This window comes from Castor canadensis, chromosome 7 (genome assembly GCF_047511655.1).
Source record: "Castor canadensis chromosome 7, mCasCan1.hap1v2, whole genome shotgun sequence".
Classification (NCBI taxonomy): domain Eukaryota; kingdom Metazoa; phylum Chordata; class Mammalia; order Rodentia; family Castoridae; genus Castor; species Castor canadensis.
Window position 1 is genome coordinate 7640015 of NC_133392.1, and position 14250 is coordinate 7654264.

Here is a 14250-nt window from a genome sequence, read left to right on the forward strand (position 1 = left end):
TAGTGCATAGAGGAGACAACAGAGGAAGGGGACTCACATTAATCCGGTGATGGCGGAATGGGGGTTAGAAGTAAAGGGTGGTGAGAAGTGATTGGATTCTAGGTACAAAAGATTGCAAATTTAAGCCGGAGGTGGTGGCTGGCATTTGGAATCCCACCACTTGGGAGGTGGAGGCAGGAAGATAGCAAGTTCGAGGCCAGCCTAGGCTACATAGCCAGCCTCAGTCTGTAAACAAATAAATAAATAAAGTGCCAATTTAATGAAAAATCATGAAAGAAGATTAAAAGCAACAAATAGCTAAAATAAACTATCAAAGTTAGAAAAAAAGAAACCTACTAACATTATTAATCATTATATTTCAATTTGTTGAGTCATGTTCAAAACTGGGCTCTTGGTTTCCAGCAAAGCTCCTTCTCTTACACCCTTTTCAAGCTCAGCAAATCGAACTGTTTTCTGACGGTTACACAAGTCAAAAACCTTAGAGTCAGTCTTTCTCTCACACCACACCTTTGATCAGCTAGCAGTGTTCAAAATATATCCAGAGTCCTACAGTTCACCTCCAGCATACCTGCCACCTAGTTCAAACCACCATTGTCTTGTCTCCTGGTTACTACAGTAATGTTCTATGTCAGGGAGCCCCAACAGGTGGCTGTTTTGTTCCTCAAGAGATGCTTGGCAATAGTTGAAGACATTTTCCGATGTCAAACTTAGGAAAGGCCTCATAACAAAGAACTGCCCCTTCCAAAATGTCAGTGGTGATGGGGCTGCTTTTGCCTTTAACCCTCTCTGCCAAGTAGTAGCCAAAATGGTCATGTCAACATTTTAATGTAAAATGTAAATCATGCTGCTTCTTGGCCACACCCCAACCTGACCCTTATTCTACTTCTGACTTCATTTTCTGCTACTGCCCCCTTTGTTTACTTTTTTTTATTTTTATTTTTTTCATTTTTCTTTTATTATTCATATGTGCATACAAGGCTTGGTTCATTTCTCCCCCCTGCCCCCACCCCCTCCCTTACCACACACTCCGCCCCCTCCCTCTCCCCCCTACCGCCTCAATACCCAGCAGAAATTATTTTGCCCTTATTTCTAATTTTGTTGTAGAGAGAGTATAAGCAATAATAGGAAGGAACAAGGGTTTTTGCTGGTTGAGATAAGGATAGCTATACAGGGAGTTGACTCACATTGATTTCCTGTGCGTGGGTGTTACCTTCTAGGTTAATTCTTTTTGATCTAACCTTTTCTCTAGTACCTGTTCCCCTTTTCCTATTGGCCTCAGTTGCTTTAAGGTATCTGCTTTAGTTTCTCTGCGTTAAGGGCAACAAAGGCTAGCTAGTTTTTTAGGTGTCTTACCTATCCTCACCCCTCCCTTGTGTGCTCTCGCTTTTATCATGTGCTCATAGTCCAATCCCCTTGTTGCGTTTGCCCTTGATCTAATGTCCACATATGAGGGAGAACATATGATTTGTGGTCTTTTGGGCCAGGCTAACCTCACTCAGAATGATGTTCTCCAATTCCATCCATTTACCAGCGAATGATATAACATTTCGTTCTTCTTCATGGCTGCATAGAATTCCATTGTGTATGGATACCACATTTTCTTAATCCATTCGTCAGTGGTGGGGCATCTTGGCTGTTTCCATAACTTGGCTATTGTGAATAGTGCCGCAATAAACATGGGTGTGCAGGTGCCTCTGGAGTAACCTGTGTCACAGTCTTTTGGGTATATCCCCAAGAGTGGTATTACTGGATCAAATGGTAGATCCATGTCTAGCTTTTTAAGTAGCCTCCAAATTTTTTTCCAGAGTGGTTGTACTAGTCTACATTCCCACCAACAGTGTAAGAGGGTTCCTTTTTCCCCGCATCCTCGCCAACACCTGTTGTTGGTGGTGTTGCTGATGATGGCTGTTCTAACAGGGGTGAGGTGGAATCTTAGTGTAGTTTTAATTTGCATTTCCTTAATGGCTAGCGATGGTGAGCATTTTTTCATGTGTTTTTTGGCCATTTGAATTTCTTCTTCTGAGAAAGTTCTGTTTAGTTCACTTGCCCATTTCTTTATTGGTTCATTAGTTTTGGGAGAATTTAGTTTTTTAAGATCCCTATATATTCTGGCTATCAGTCCTTTGTCTGATGTATAGTTGGCAAATATTTTCTCCCACTCTGTGGGTGTTCTCTTCAGTTTAGAGACCATTTCTTTTGATGAACAGAAGCTTTTTAGTTTTATGAGGTCCCATTTATCTATGCTATCTCTTAGTTGCTGTGCTGCTGGGGTTTCGTTGAGAAAGTTCTTACCTATACCTACTAACTCCAGAGTATTTCCTACTCTTTCCTGTATCAACTTAAGAGTTTGGGGTCCCCTTTGTTTACTTAGCTTCAGCTACACTCCTCTCTTTTCTGCTTTTTGAATATCCCTAGCTCTTAGAGTCTTTGCACTTGCTGTTTCCTTTCCCTGGAATACTGGTCTGCTGGATAGCTACATGACTCACTCTTTTATGTTTGCCCTAGATGCTTTGATGGACCACCCAGACCTCCTCTTGCAGGAAGGATTCACTTATTATCTTGATTGCTGGGGAGGTTGTCTTCTGACAGCTCTCAGCTTTCAGTTTTCAGCTCTCTCCTGGAGTTGTCCCTGATGGAACAGTATGTCATCGCCCAAGGTCATCCTCCCATCCTGGGTGAACAACATTCAATGCCTGGTCAGTGTGGCTCCTTTACTCCAACTTGGGACAAATCCAAAAGACTTTCTAGCTTCTGAGTGCCCACAGTCCATGAGGAGAGGGGTTTGCTAGAGCTCCATGGTGAGGGTATCCCAGCCCAACTACTTCCTCCAGCCAATGCTGCTTCTTTTCCCTCACAGCAGATGTTGATCCTGGGAGCACTCCCTGATCAACTTCTTCCATATTCATCTCAGTCTCAGACTCAGCCTCTGCTTCTCTGGTATACAACCTTTGACAACCTTGGTTAGGTTTTCACTCAGTGCCACACCTCACAGTGTCCTTCTCTGGTCACTGGAACGAGGATGACAATGCTTACTCCATCTTTCTTAATATTTCTTCCCCGATTTACTTTTCCCTTTACCACATCACTATCAAGAGCATCATTTCTGTTTTATTCATTTATACTGTCTATTGTCTTTTCCCCTCCTCCAACCTCTTCTGAACTTCATGAACATGAGGATTTGTGTTTGATTTGCTTACCATTGCATCTCATCAGATGGAAGAACGCCAATACATAACTGGTGGTCAAATGTTGCATGAAAAAGTGAGAGGGTCCCAGGAAAGATGGTTTTGTTCCATCGGCAGGTGGCTGTGGGGGGATGGAGACAAAAGAAGGCTTGCTAATAAGGAGGGGTCTTGGCTACGCAATCAGGAAACAATTTGGGATACAGGAGATGAAAGAGGAAAGAGAGCCAGATGTACTGGCAGAGTTATGGGAAGGGAGAAAGAAAGTAGGGAGAGAAGGTGAGTAGCTGCAGTGAGATTCTGGATTGTGGGAAAGAGAGACAAGGATGAAGGATGTTTAGGATCTAGTAATGTGTGTTGTGTGATGTAATCTCTCTTAACTGCCTTCCTCATGAAAACCTTCAGCAAAACATTTAGAATAGCCAGGTACCGGTGGCTCACGCCTATAATCCTAGCAACTCAAGAGGATTGAGGTTCGAAGGCAACCCAGGCAAACAGTTTGAGAGACCCTATCTCGAAAATACCCATCACAAAAAGGGCAGGTGGAGTGGCTCAAGGTGTAGACGCTGAGTTCAAACCCCAGTACTGAAAAAAACAAACAAACAAACCTCAAAAACATCTATGAGTCTGAGATTGAGGCTGTATGTCGTGGTTTCACTTGGAGTCTTTAGGATAGACTTCGTGGGCTCCAGTCTTAGCTCTAGCACTTACTGTGCAACCTTGGACAACTCTGTGGATTGACAACTGTGAAAGCTCAGGTAGCTATCTATAGGTGTATCTGAGAAAATATACTGGATGTGGTTACCCAGTTCCTGGCACACAGTACAGCCTAATGATTGTTATTCTTATTATGAAGTAGTTTAAAAAATAAGCGATCAATCTATAGGCATTGACAAGAACAAGGATATCATTACAGCACCGCGGTTAAGTGAAGATGCAAGAGGCTGGGTTGGTGGTTCATGTCTGTAATCCTACTTGGGAGACAAGGCAGGAGGATCCTGAGTTCAAGATCAACTTTCCCTGGGCAGAGTTATCAGGACCCTATCTCATAGCCAAAATACAAAAACCAAAGGACTTGGTGAATGACTCAAAAGGTAGAAAGTTTGTTTAGCAAATAAGAGGTCCTGAGTTTAAAAAAAAAAAAAGCAAGTTGCAAATACTGCAAATGGTCAGATTCCACCTATACATATAAAAAAAAAAAAAAAAAAAGAAAGCAATGTAGCCAGGCACCAGTGGCTCAGGCTTGTAATCCTAGCTACTCAGGAGGTGGAGATCAGGATGATCGAAGTTTGAAACCAGCCTAGGCAAATAGTTCTTGAGACCCTATCTCAAGGTAAAGGCCCTGAGTTCAAGCCTCAGCACTGCAAAAAAAAAAAAAAAAAAAAAAAAAGCAATGTGTTTCCATATGCATATATGCATGGGAATGACACACTCTGCTAGGATGAATCTGAAAGTGGGAACAAGTCTAGTTTCATTTGGATTATGCCCCATATTGCAGCTCAGGAAAGCAAGATTTAAGAGGTTTAAGTTAAGTAACTTGCCTAAGGTCATTCCTGGACAGAAGTAAGCTGCGATTGATGTTCAAGCCTGCTAGATGCCATAGTCTGTGATCAGGCAGGAAAATGCAAAGGAAAAGAATGAGTAGTGTCAGGTGCTGAAGGAGAGGGTAGCTGGCTGAGTCTTGAGGATCTATTTGGAGAAAGAGAGGGTAGCCAGGCAGAGATGGGGCCTGCTGAAGGACCTGGTGCTGAATGGCTCATGGAGGTTTATTGGGTAGCTGCTGCAATGGCCTCAGCGAGCAGTGAGCTGTGAGTGTGAGTGGTAGGGAAGTGGTGACTGGGAAATGCCTGAGCCCAGAGACCAAAAGGAGACTGTGAGGGAGCGAAGGACAGGGATGATGCCCCACTTTGGGTGACGGTATAGAGGGTCAGGGACAAATGGAATGCAGAACAGGTAAGAGAGGCTTTGGAGGCATGGGAGAGCCATGCACTTGAATTCAGTTTCATCCATTTTACTGTAACAAGGGACATCCAGAGAATGGCAAGAAAAATACGAAGCTTGGTCAAGATGTTAGAATAACTACAGGCCAAGAATCCTTTACTGGAAATGCTTGGAACCAGAAGTATTTCAGAATTTGGATTTTTTGGATTTTGGAATATTTGCACAGAATTTACTAGTTGAGGCTCCCTAATCCCCAAATTTGAAACCTGAAATGTTTCAAACTCTGAAAATTTTTGAGTGTGAAACTTTGGATTTTGGAGCATTTTGGATTTTGGATTTTTGGATTAGGATAGGCAACCTGTAAGAAGAATGATCGCTAATATTTCCTGAGCCCTGACAATATGTCAGCTCCTATGCTAACCTCTTTACATGTACACTGAATTAATCTAGTTACTCTTCCTGACAACTCTCAGAAGTAGACTCATTTTAAATTCTATTTTACAATTGAATTCTATTTTACGATTGAAGTAACTGAGCTCATATTTACTGAGCATTTGCCATGTTCCAGGGAGGTAGGAGTTTGACTAGACTGATGTAATTTATTCTCTACAATGCTCCCATGTGACAGGTATTACTATTATCCTTGTAATAAGAATGGGTAAACTGAGGCCCTAGGAAGTAAAAGAATTTGCCCATGGTCACAGACCATGAGGTCAGGACTCAAAACTAGGGGTCCAACTCCAGAGCCAGGTGCCCAGTGGCCATTTTTGAAGACTCATGTCAGAGCAGGAGGTGGTGAGAAAATAAAGAGGGGTTTTCAGGAAGGGTGTTCAAGGGCTGGTGGAGTGGTAAGAGTACCTGCCCAGCAAGCATGAGGCCCTGAGTTCAAACCTCAGTGCCACAAAAAACAAAACAAACAAAAAAGAAATGTGTGTAACAGTGCTGACTGCTACAGAGTCAAGGAAGGTAAGCCCTGCACTTAACCCTCAGGTTTGCCAATTGGGAAGTGCTTGAGAACTCTTGGGAGTGTGGTTTCAGAGGCATTATGGATGAATAGGTGCCAGTCCACAGGGATCAGAAAGCTGAGACAGGCATGCCTGTCTCGTAACTGCCTCATGTAACTGGTACCTGGTGGGAGGGACTGTGTTCCTTGGCATATTCTGCTTCCCTGGTGACAGGCTGTTCACTTGATGGAGGTTCTCTTCTCCCTACCAAGAATTTGGTTGCCCTGGTGATCAGAGGTGGTACCCCCAACAGCATTTTGAATTAAGCAGAGTAATCCTGCCTGGAGTCAGGAAAGGAACTTTGTATAAACCACCAGTTTTTCCCAGGCTCCATACCAACAACTGTTTATAGCTTTCATCACACACAGCAGAAACATCTTAAGTGTTGACGTGACACCAGGCTGAAGATGGGCTTATCTTTCATGGTTACTTCTTAATTAGAACTTAAAAGTTTTTAAGACCCACTCAGTCACACTCAAGCTTGCATTTTCTGTCATCTAGAGTCTAGAAAAGATCAAAGCAACCATTCACCCAGGGCAGCACTAATTGGCTGTGGTATCCGGTGGTTTTATTGCTCTGTAATAAGGTTACTTACACTCTTTCTTGAGTTCTTTAATCACTATGCGCATGGATTCCCATCTGCCTTTTACTTTATTCTATCATCAGTGGTTGCCTGAAGAACTTGGAACACTTTGTATTGGAGGAGATGCACATTCGGTTCTAATCAGGATTTCTGTGAGCTAGAAGAGCTGGTGGTGATGCTGACTACCTTCAGGGACTTATTACTGGGCTTCTGTCTGCTGAGTCAACAAAAGTGTAACCTAGGAAACAACTTTTGGTTGGAAGGCAGCCTTGCTAGGGGCCTCTGAGATCCTTGCCTAGGACATTGAACTATGCGTATTTCATTACTGCTACAGAAAATACCCTAGACCTTTGACCTATAAGGCAGTCAGACAAAGAGAAAGATGTCATCTCAGGTTCACAGGTTGATGAGTTTTTTAGAACAAGTCACCATTTATTTATTTGGAGCATGGTACAGTGACCAAAGTGGAACATGCAGAGGTTGAGACTTGGATAAGGCCAGGTGCCTGGCTCAGGGTAGAGCTGAGTCCTACCGAGGCATCCTATCATTGTGATACTCTTTTTGTTACACCTGAGGCTGGTGTATTGTGGGGTGCTGTGTGTATGCGTGTATGTGTGTGTGTGTGTGTGTGTGTGTGTGTGTGTGTGTAGGGGGTAGGGACATTCATTTCCCTGGGCCTAAACTCCCATGTCTGCCGGTGACATCAAGTCTGAAGAGCTCAAGCCAGAATATCAGTCACACATGGAATTAGTTGGGAAGCCACTAATGCGAACGACTGTCCCACTCACTTCCAGATCTGCCCACGACATAGTGAGATGAGGTGACTTGTGTATTAATTGGGCTGAGCAGTTGTCGGCTTTAGGTGATTCTGTGGTTTCTGCCAGCCGTTATCCAAATTGCAATCCTCTGAACTGTCACTTACAAATGTCAGTGTCCAAATATGGTTGCGCTAAGACCTAAACGATGGGGTTGCCGCTGACGTTAGCTGGAGGGTGCAGGCTGGAGGCGAGGCTCTCCCGGCCAACGCCTGCACTGCGCACCCGGCAGAAGCTCAGCAGCCCCGCCCTCGCCACGCCCCTCGCCACGCCCCTCGCCACGCCCACCGCCGACTCCCGGCGGCGTCTGGAGCAGTAGAGACGGCCGTCTTCCGCCGCCTAGAGCTGCCAGGCCTTCGCGTCCGCTCTGTCCGCGCTTCATCTCTATGGTGGCCCCAACGGCCGGTCTGGGCGCGGAGCGAGATGAGCGCGGGTGCTGACGCCGGCAGTGGCGCTGTAGCCGCGGAGTGGTCGCGACAAGGGAGTCCCGCGAAGGATGGCTTCGTCCCTTCGGTGCTGGGGACCCGAGAGCAGTAAGTGTGGCCCAGGAGTGGGGACGGTGAGCGGCGCTACCCGGGACAGGGAAGGGGATGGTGGAGTGGGACCCCGGGCGTCTCGGGGGATGGGGGATCCTAGGGAGCGTGGCGGGAGGGAGGCTGTAGGGCCTCCTTGGAGGTTAAGGGGTTTGATGAAAGGGAGGAATTCGCAGGAGCCGCCTTGGGCGCGGTACCCCGTTTTCAAGGGGCTTTTGGGGTGCGGGACGGACTCTGAAACTCTTGAACCTAAAAGGGCCTGGGGGCCAAGGGTAAGAGGCCGAGGGAGAGCTCTGGGGCCTGGGAGCTGGAAGGCTTGGGGGGAGGAGAACGACCCCAGTTGGAATCGAGCAACAGAAAGTGACCTGACCTAAAATGGATGCTCAGTAATTAATGAATTAATAGACGGACAAATGAATGTGGGGAATGATTAGGATTAGGGGTAACTTGGAGGGACGAGAGGGAGCTGGGAGTCTAGAGAGGTGAAATAGGAAGAGAAAGCAAATAAAGGGAGTGGGGGAATACTGTGCTTAAAACGAAGAAGAGAAAATTTAAGCTAAGGGCTAGAATATAGGGAGACTGCCCAGTAAGGGAACTAGCTTAGTGCTGAAATCTTCAACTTTACTATTATTATTTTCTGTTGTGGTACTGGGTTTTGGACTCTGCCACTTGAGCGATACTTCCAACCTTTGGTTTTTGTTTTTGAGATACAGTCTTGGAAACTTCACTGGGTCTGGTCTCCAACTAGTGGCTCTCATGCCTCCATCTCCCAAGTAGCCGGGGTTACAGGCGTCCCGTCGTCGTCATGTACGTGTGTCATGCTTTCCCCCCCTCCCCCATTTTAAGCTTAACTTTTAGGTCAATTTGGTGCAGTAATAACTTAATGCTTGTACAGTAAAGTGGTAGACTTGGGTCTGGGACTTAGAAATCCCAGGACAATTGTCTCTTTATTTTTTAAGCTAAAATTTATATAGCATTTATTATGCATCTGATTCAAAGTACTTTAAACATCTAGAGATGTAGAAAACTTACTCTGCTTGTCCATACTTTTCATTCTTTTAACCCAGTGCTGTTGAGAAATTCAACTATGTGCACTTACTGATAATGCTAATAATATTTTAAACCTGTCTTGTAACATATCGGAAGCATCCATTTAATTCACAATACAGTTTAGTTCTAGAATCTCACTTTGTATTTTCATTGTTTACATAGTTGGGATGCTGTCTATGAGAGAGAGCTGCAGGCTTTCCAAGAATATGGAGATACAGGAGAGATCTGGTGAGTTGGGGAAAAAAAGATCAGTTATGATCCAGAAGATTGTATATGTAGGGGTGTGTGTACGCTTATACCAAAGAAAGCCTAAGACTCTGGAACCCTGAGTTGAGTGTGGCTTAAATTGGTAGATTTAAAGTATCTCTTTTCTTTTTCAGTGACCCAGATTTCAGCTGACCAGAGTATTAGGAAATTGCTTTCATTCTGTAGTTGTCATTTTTCAATAAGAAAGAAATAAAATTTTAAATCATCAACATGTACTCATATCTCAGACAGCAGGTGTCAGAACATTTTCATGAGTTAATGCTGATATAGAGAACTATTAATAAATAGTATAGTGACCTTGTCTATTCTGTACACCCCGCCTTTGGTGGGACCGGGGTTTGAACTCATGCAGGCACGCTACTGCGGGAGCCACACCTGCAGTCCATTTTGCTGTGGTTATTTTGGAGATGGGGTTTTGAGAACTGTTTGCCTGGTCTGGCATTAAACTGCAGTCCTCCTACTCTCAGCCTCCCAAGAAGCTAGGATTACAGGCATGCCCAGCTTGTTCTGTTCTTACACAGTCACAAATACTACTACTTACTTTCAAAAAAGACCTAATAGGGCATATGGTATAAACAACTTAAGTGCAGTATAGTTGTATTTCGCTCTTTTCTGTTATTTGTAATAAATTCTGTTTCTAACAGGTTTGGGGAAGAGAGTATGAAACGACTAGTAAGATGGATGCACAAACACAAGATTCCATTGGATGCCTCTGTGCTTGATATTGGAACCGGAAATGGCGTTTTCCTGGTTGAACTTGTTGGTACTTTTAGTATTCATGTGTTTGAGCCAAATTTTGAAATGAAAGTTTTAAAAAGTCTTGGAATTGAGGGTATTAACCATCTAAATATAAAGAGTTAAGGTCGTCATTCCACTTTCAGTAGTAACATGATAGGACAGGAGACTGCATGGATTGTGATAAAGGACTAAGTGTGTGGTGCCCACCACTCCTGAATACTGCAGTCTTGAATGCCAAAATCCTAGGTGAAGTTTAAAATCCCTAAAGAATAAAATCCTGAAAACCATAATCCTGAAAGATTAAAATCCTGAATGTTGAAATTATGGAAGCCCAAGTCCTGAAAACTGCAATTCCCGTTGGAAGAAAAAGGTTGTATAAAGGGTAGACAACTGAATTTTGGGGAAGAGATTAGTACATTTTCAGTTGTATGTGTCATAGTTGTATCCTGTTAGGTGTAATGAATACCAAGAAACCTGGTTAAGCGTTAAACCTGTTACGTGTGTCTGTGAGGTTGTTTCCAGAGGAGGTTAACGTCAGTCTAGATGGAGTATGTGGGAATGTCCAATGTGAGTGGACCCCATTTAGTAGGATGGAGGAGTATAGAAAACAAATTGAGAAGGTAAATTGTCCCTCTCTGAAAGTTAGGACAGAGTCCTTCTCTCCTCCCTCTCTTTTTTTGAGACCTGGTCTCTATGTAGCCTAGGCTGGCCTGGAATTTGGTTTGTAGCTCAGGACACCCTCAGATTCTTTATCCTCCTGCTTTCAGCTCCCAAGCCTTGAGATTATAGGTGTGTGCCACCATGTCTGGCTGTAGGGTAGAGTTTTCTTCTGCTGTCTTGGACATCAGAACTCTGGCCTTTGGATTCCATGACTTAGACCCATCACCCCTGGGTCCTCAGGCCCTTGGACTGAGAGTTGTACCATTAGCTTCAGTGGTTCTGAGGCCTTTGGGTTTGTACTAAGCCATGCTATCAGCATCCCTGGTTCTCTAGCTTGTAGGTAGCTCGTTGTGGGATTTCTCAGCTATCATAGTTGTGTAAGTCATTTCCCCCAGTAAGTATTATATATCTCTATACATATCCTCTTGGTTTTGTTTCTGGAGAACTCAGTCTAATACAGATTCAGTATTGGGGAAGCAGACTATTATTCCTTCTTACTGTATTCCTCACATCACAATGGAAGAAATTTGCAAAATTGTTCCCTTGCAAAAAGGCTGTGATAACTTTTAAGTGTATTAGGCCATTTGATGGTGAAAAATGAAAATTAAAAAGCTATTTATTAGTGGTATGTGAAAATACAAAATCACTTAATTGCAAGACCAAGTAATAACCATGATTTCAAAAAGACTTACGTACTTAAAAAATTTGCAGAACAGAGTCTCCAAATAAAAGTGCAGTGAATGTCTCAAAGACCACAGAAGTGAAGTCACAGGTAAAAAATGCAAGAAAATCTTCCTTGCCCTTCATACATAGCACCATACTTAAAAAAAAAAAAAAATGCCCTTTCTCAGAAAAAAAATTGACAAGATCAGTGACCTTCTGAACCAAAGACACTGGAAGATAAGAGGTTCCTCCATTGTTACAAAGCATATTAAATGGTGGACTGTTATTACTGTTCTTGGTTAGGGGTTTGACTGTTGAAGAAGATAGATATATTTACTATGGAGTCTAACATGAACCAGTGCATGCCTCACTTTGCCTAATGGATGGCACTTTAATGACTGGAAAAAGGGAAGCACTTTTAAAAGCTTATTTGAAGATTTGGTGGACTTTGCAGAAGAAAATAGGTTTCAGTTGAATTACCAGACCATAATGACAGATTTGGAATTAGATATGATCAGGCATTCTAAAAGTAAATTTCAAGGTATGACCAATAAAGTTTGTCTTTTTCCACTCAGCCCAATGCAGTTGACAGAAAATTTGGGTGTGACTGGGTACATTTAGAGTGATGTGGCTGTAGACAGCAGAAAATTCAGATGAGTGTATTGGTCATACAGTAGTGTTTAAAACTTTAGTTTAAAACATGTCATTTGTCTGCATTAGCATTCCTTCCAGTTGATACAATCCCAGGAGCTTTTAATGAATTGAAGCCATGTTTGCTTGAGGAAGCCAGCAAAGTCACTGACTGGTTTGAGAATAATTTTGTGTACAAGCAGGGTAAGATATGCAATGGTCTTGCTGTTTGATCATCAGTACGGTTTCTGCCACATTTGTAGTCTGTATATGAGTGGAATTCTGTGTACCCCAAACAACCTAGAAGCATGGTGCTGAAGATGGGAAGTTTTAATAGAGAACAATCGTGTTGCTCTATATTGAGTCATAGAAGAATTTCAAAAGGAGCAGCACCATAGAAAATGAATGTTAATGTGTTCTCCAAGGGGGGCTGTGCCCTAAGAAAAAGCAGCTATTCATCTCAATGTAAGACTTCAAAATACAGTGAATATTTTGAAAGCTGGTCAGTACTTAGGGACTACCTCTGTGCAATTGTCCATAATATTGTAATATGTTTTTTTCATGAGTTGAATTTTCACGTTTATTTTTTTTTGTTTGTTTGTTTACCAGTATTTTAAATTGTCAGCATTTAATTTGCTGTGCTATGTATTTCATCTTTGGCATCATGTTTAATACCAGAGGTATAAATTACAGAAAGACTTTTAGAGAATTACAGTTTATTATTTTTGTGAATTTGTTTCTGCAGAAGTGCATTACCACAACCCTGACTTGGTGCGTTAAATGTTGGCTTCTATGTAAAAACATTGAGACCTCCTCAATAAATAAAGAGGTGTCTCTTTTGCTCATCTGCATTTATGAAAGATAAAATTTCCCTCCCTAGCTCGGCTCTTTGAGCAAGTGCAAGTGCGATTTTAGCTCATGACAGATTTTGATCTGTCTCCTCGAAAGACATAAGTTGTCTTTCAAGGTATTTCAGGTAACTGCAGTTAGAAAGCTGGGTGCACACGGTTACCAATCATAATAGTTGTGTTTATATATTTCACTTTTTTTTTCCTCTAGTGCTGGGGATTGAACCCAGGGTATAAAGCACCCAAGGCAGACGCTCTTACCGCTGAGCCTCATCCCAGCCCTACATTTTACTTTTTGACTTGTTTATTCCTCCCTGCCTTTCTCCTTTCCTTCCTTCCTCTTTTTGAGACTGGGTCTTGCTGAGTAGCCCAGATGGCCTCAAATTCACAACTGTCCTGCCTCCACTCCCTCAGTATGCAATCATGCCTGGCAACCTGTTTCTGTGTGGATATGTTTTGTCTGTTCGTAACTGTTAATACTTGTGCAGCTGTCCTTAATATACTTATGCTTTCAAAACATGTATATTATTGCCTAATTTTTTTGGATAAAGTGTCTATGAAGTGTTCTGTCATGTTTCTATGTTCCTCAGATCTTACAAAAATGTAAATAAATGTCTTTTTAATTCTTTTTTTTTGTGGTGCTGGTAATGGAACCTAGAGCCTAGTACTCTACCATAAGGTAGAGCCCCAAAATGAATCCTTTAAACAATTTCTAAAAATTAGTTTTCCAGTTACATTTCTGAGATTTTGACCTCTTAAGATTTTATACTTTAGGGATTTTGATTTTTTTGGATTTCAGCATTCAGGATTGTTGTTTGGGATTGTATCTTTTGGGATTATGGCCAAACCCTTAAGTGAGAAATTAGGGGAATCTGAGTCCTAGTATTGGTTTTTCTGGCTATGGTCTTGACCTTGAGTTAGTTTTTTTGGGCTTCAGTTTTTCCTAAGAAATCTATATGTATAAAAAGAGGATGGCTCTTTGCAATTTCAGTAGGGCGTATATACCTTATCTTAGGTGAGTATATGGTGTGAAAAGAAGCACTTAGTACATGGAACTGAGCTTATATTGATACAAGTTCTACTATTGGTTATACCATCACTGTGCCTGTAGTTTTCTCATTGCTATGGAGGAAGTATAAGATACAGGCTTCATCCTAGATGGTTTTACAGTCTGATGTGTAAGGATATAAACATAGGCATGAAATTGAGTGACTACCATGTGCTAAGCCTCATGCTAGACACTGGAAACATGAAAGTTTAGATCTTAGTTTCGATTGTTCCCAAAATAGCGGAGGATGGGCTGACATGTAGACAGTTAAGCTATAGCTTAGTGTGT

General features: G+C 42.5%; 1 protein-coding gene across 6 annotated transcripts in view; it reads left to right on the forward strand.

The window, feature by feature from the left end:
• The window catches only part of Eef1akmt2 (EEF1A lysine methyltransferase 2), an 85668-nt gene that overhangs the window by 1189 nt on the left and 70229 nt on the right, over positions 1-14250 (forward strand). For 4 of the 6 annotated variants that reach the window (XR_012449593.1, XR_012449594.1, XR_002212014.2 and 1 more), the window contains exons 1-3: positions 7924-8058; positions 9271-9336; positions 10020-10134. The exons of 1 other annotated variant lie outside the window; for it this stretch is intronic. Coding sequence is in view for 2 of the 5 variants with exons in the window: in XM_020157864.2 (XP_020013453.1) it covers positions 7949-8058; positions 9271-9336; positions 10020-10134 (291 nt within the window). In the remaining 3 variants the exon portion in view is untranslated. Of the gene's footprint in view, positions 1-7923; positions 8059-9270; positions 9337-10018; positions 10139-14250 lie in introns of those variants that run through there. One more of the 6 variants, XM_074078124.1, reaches the window with a different exon arrangement.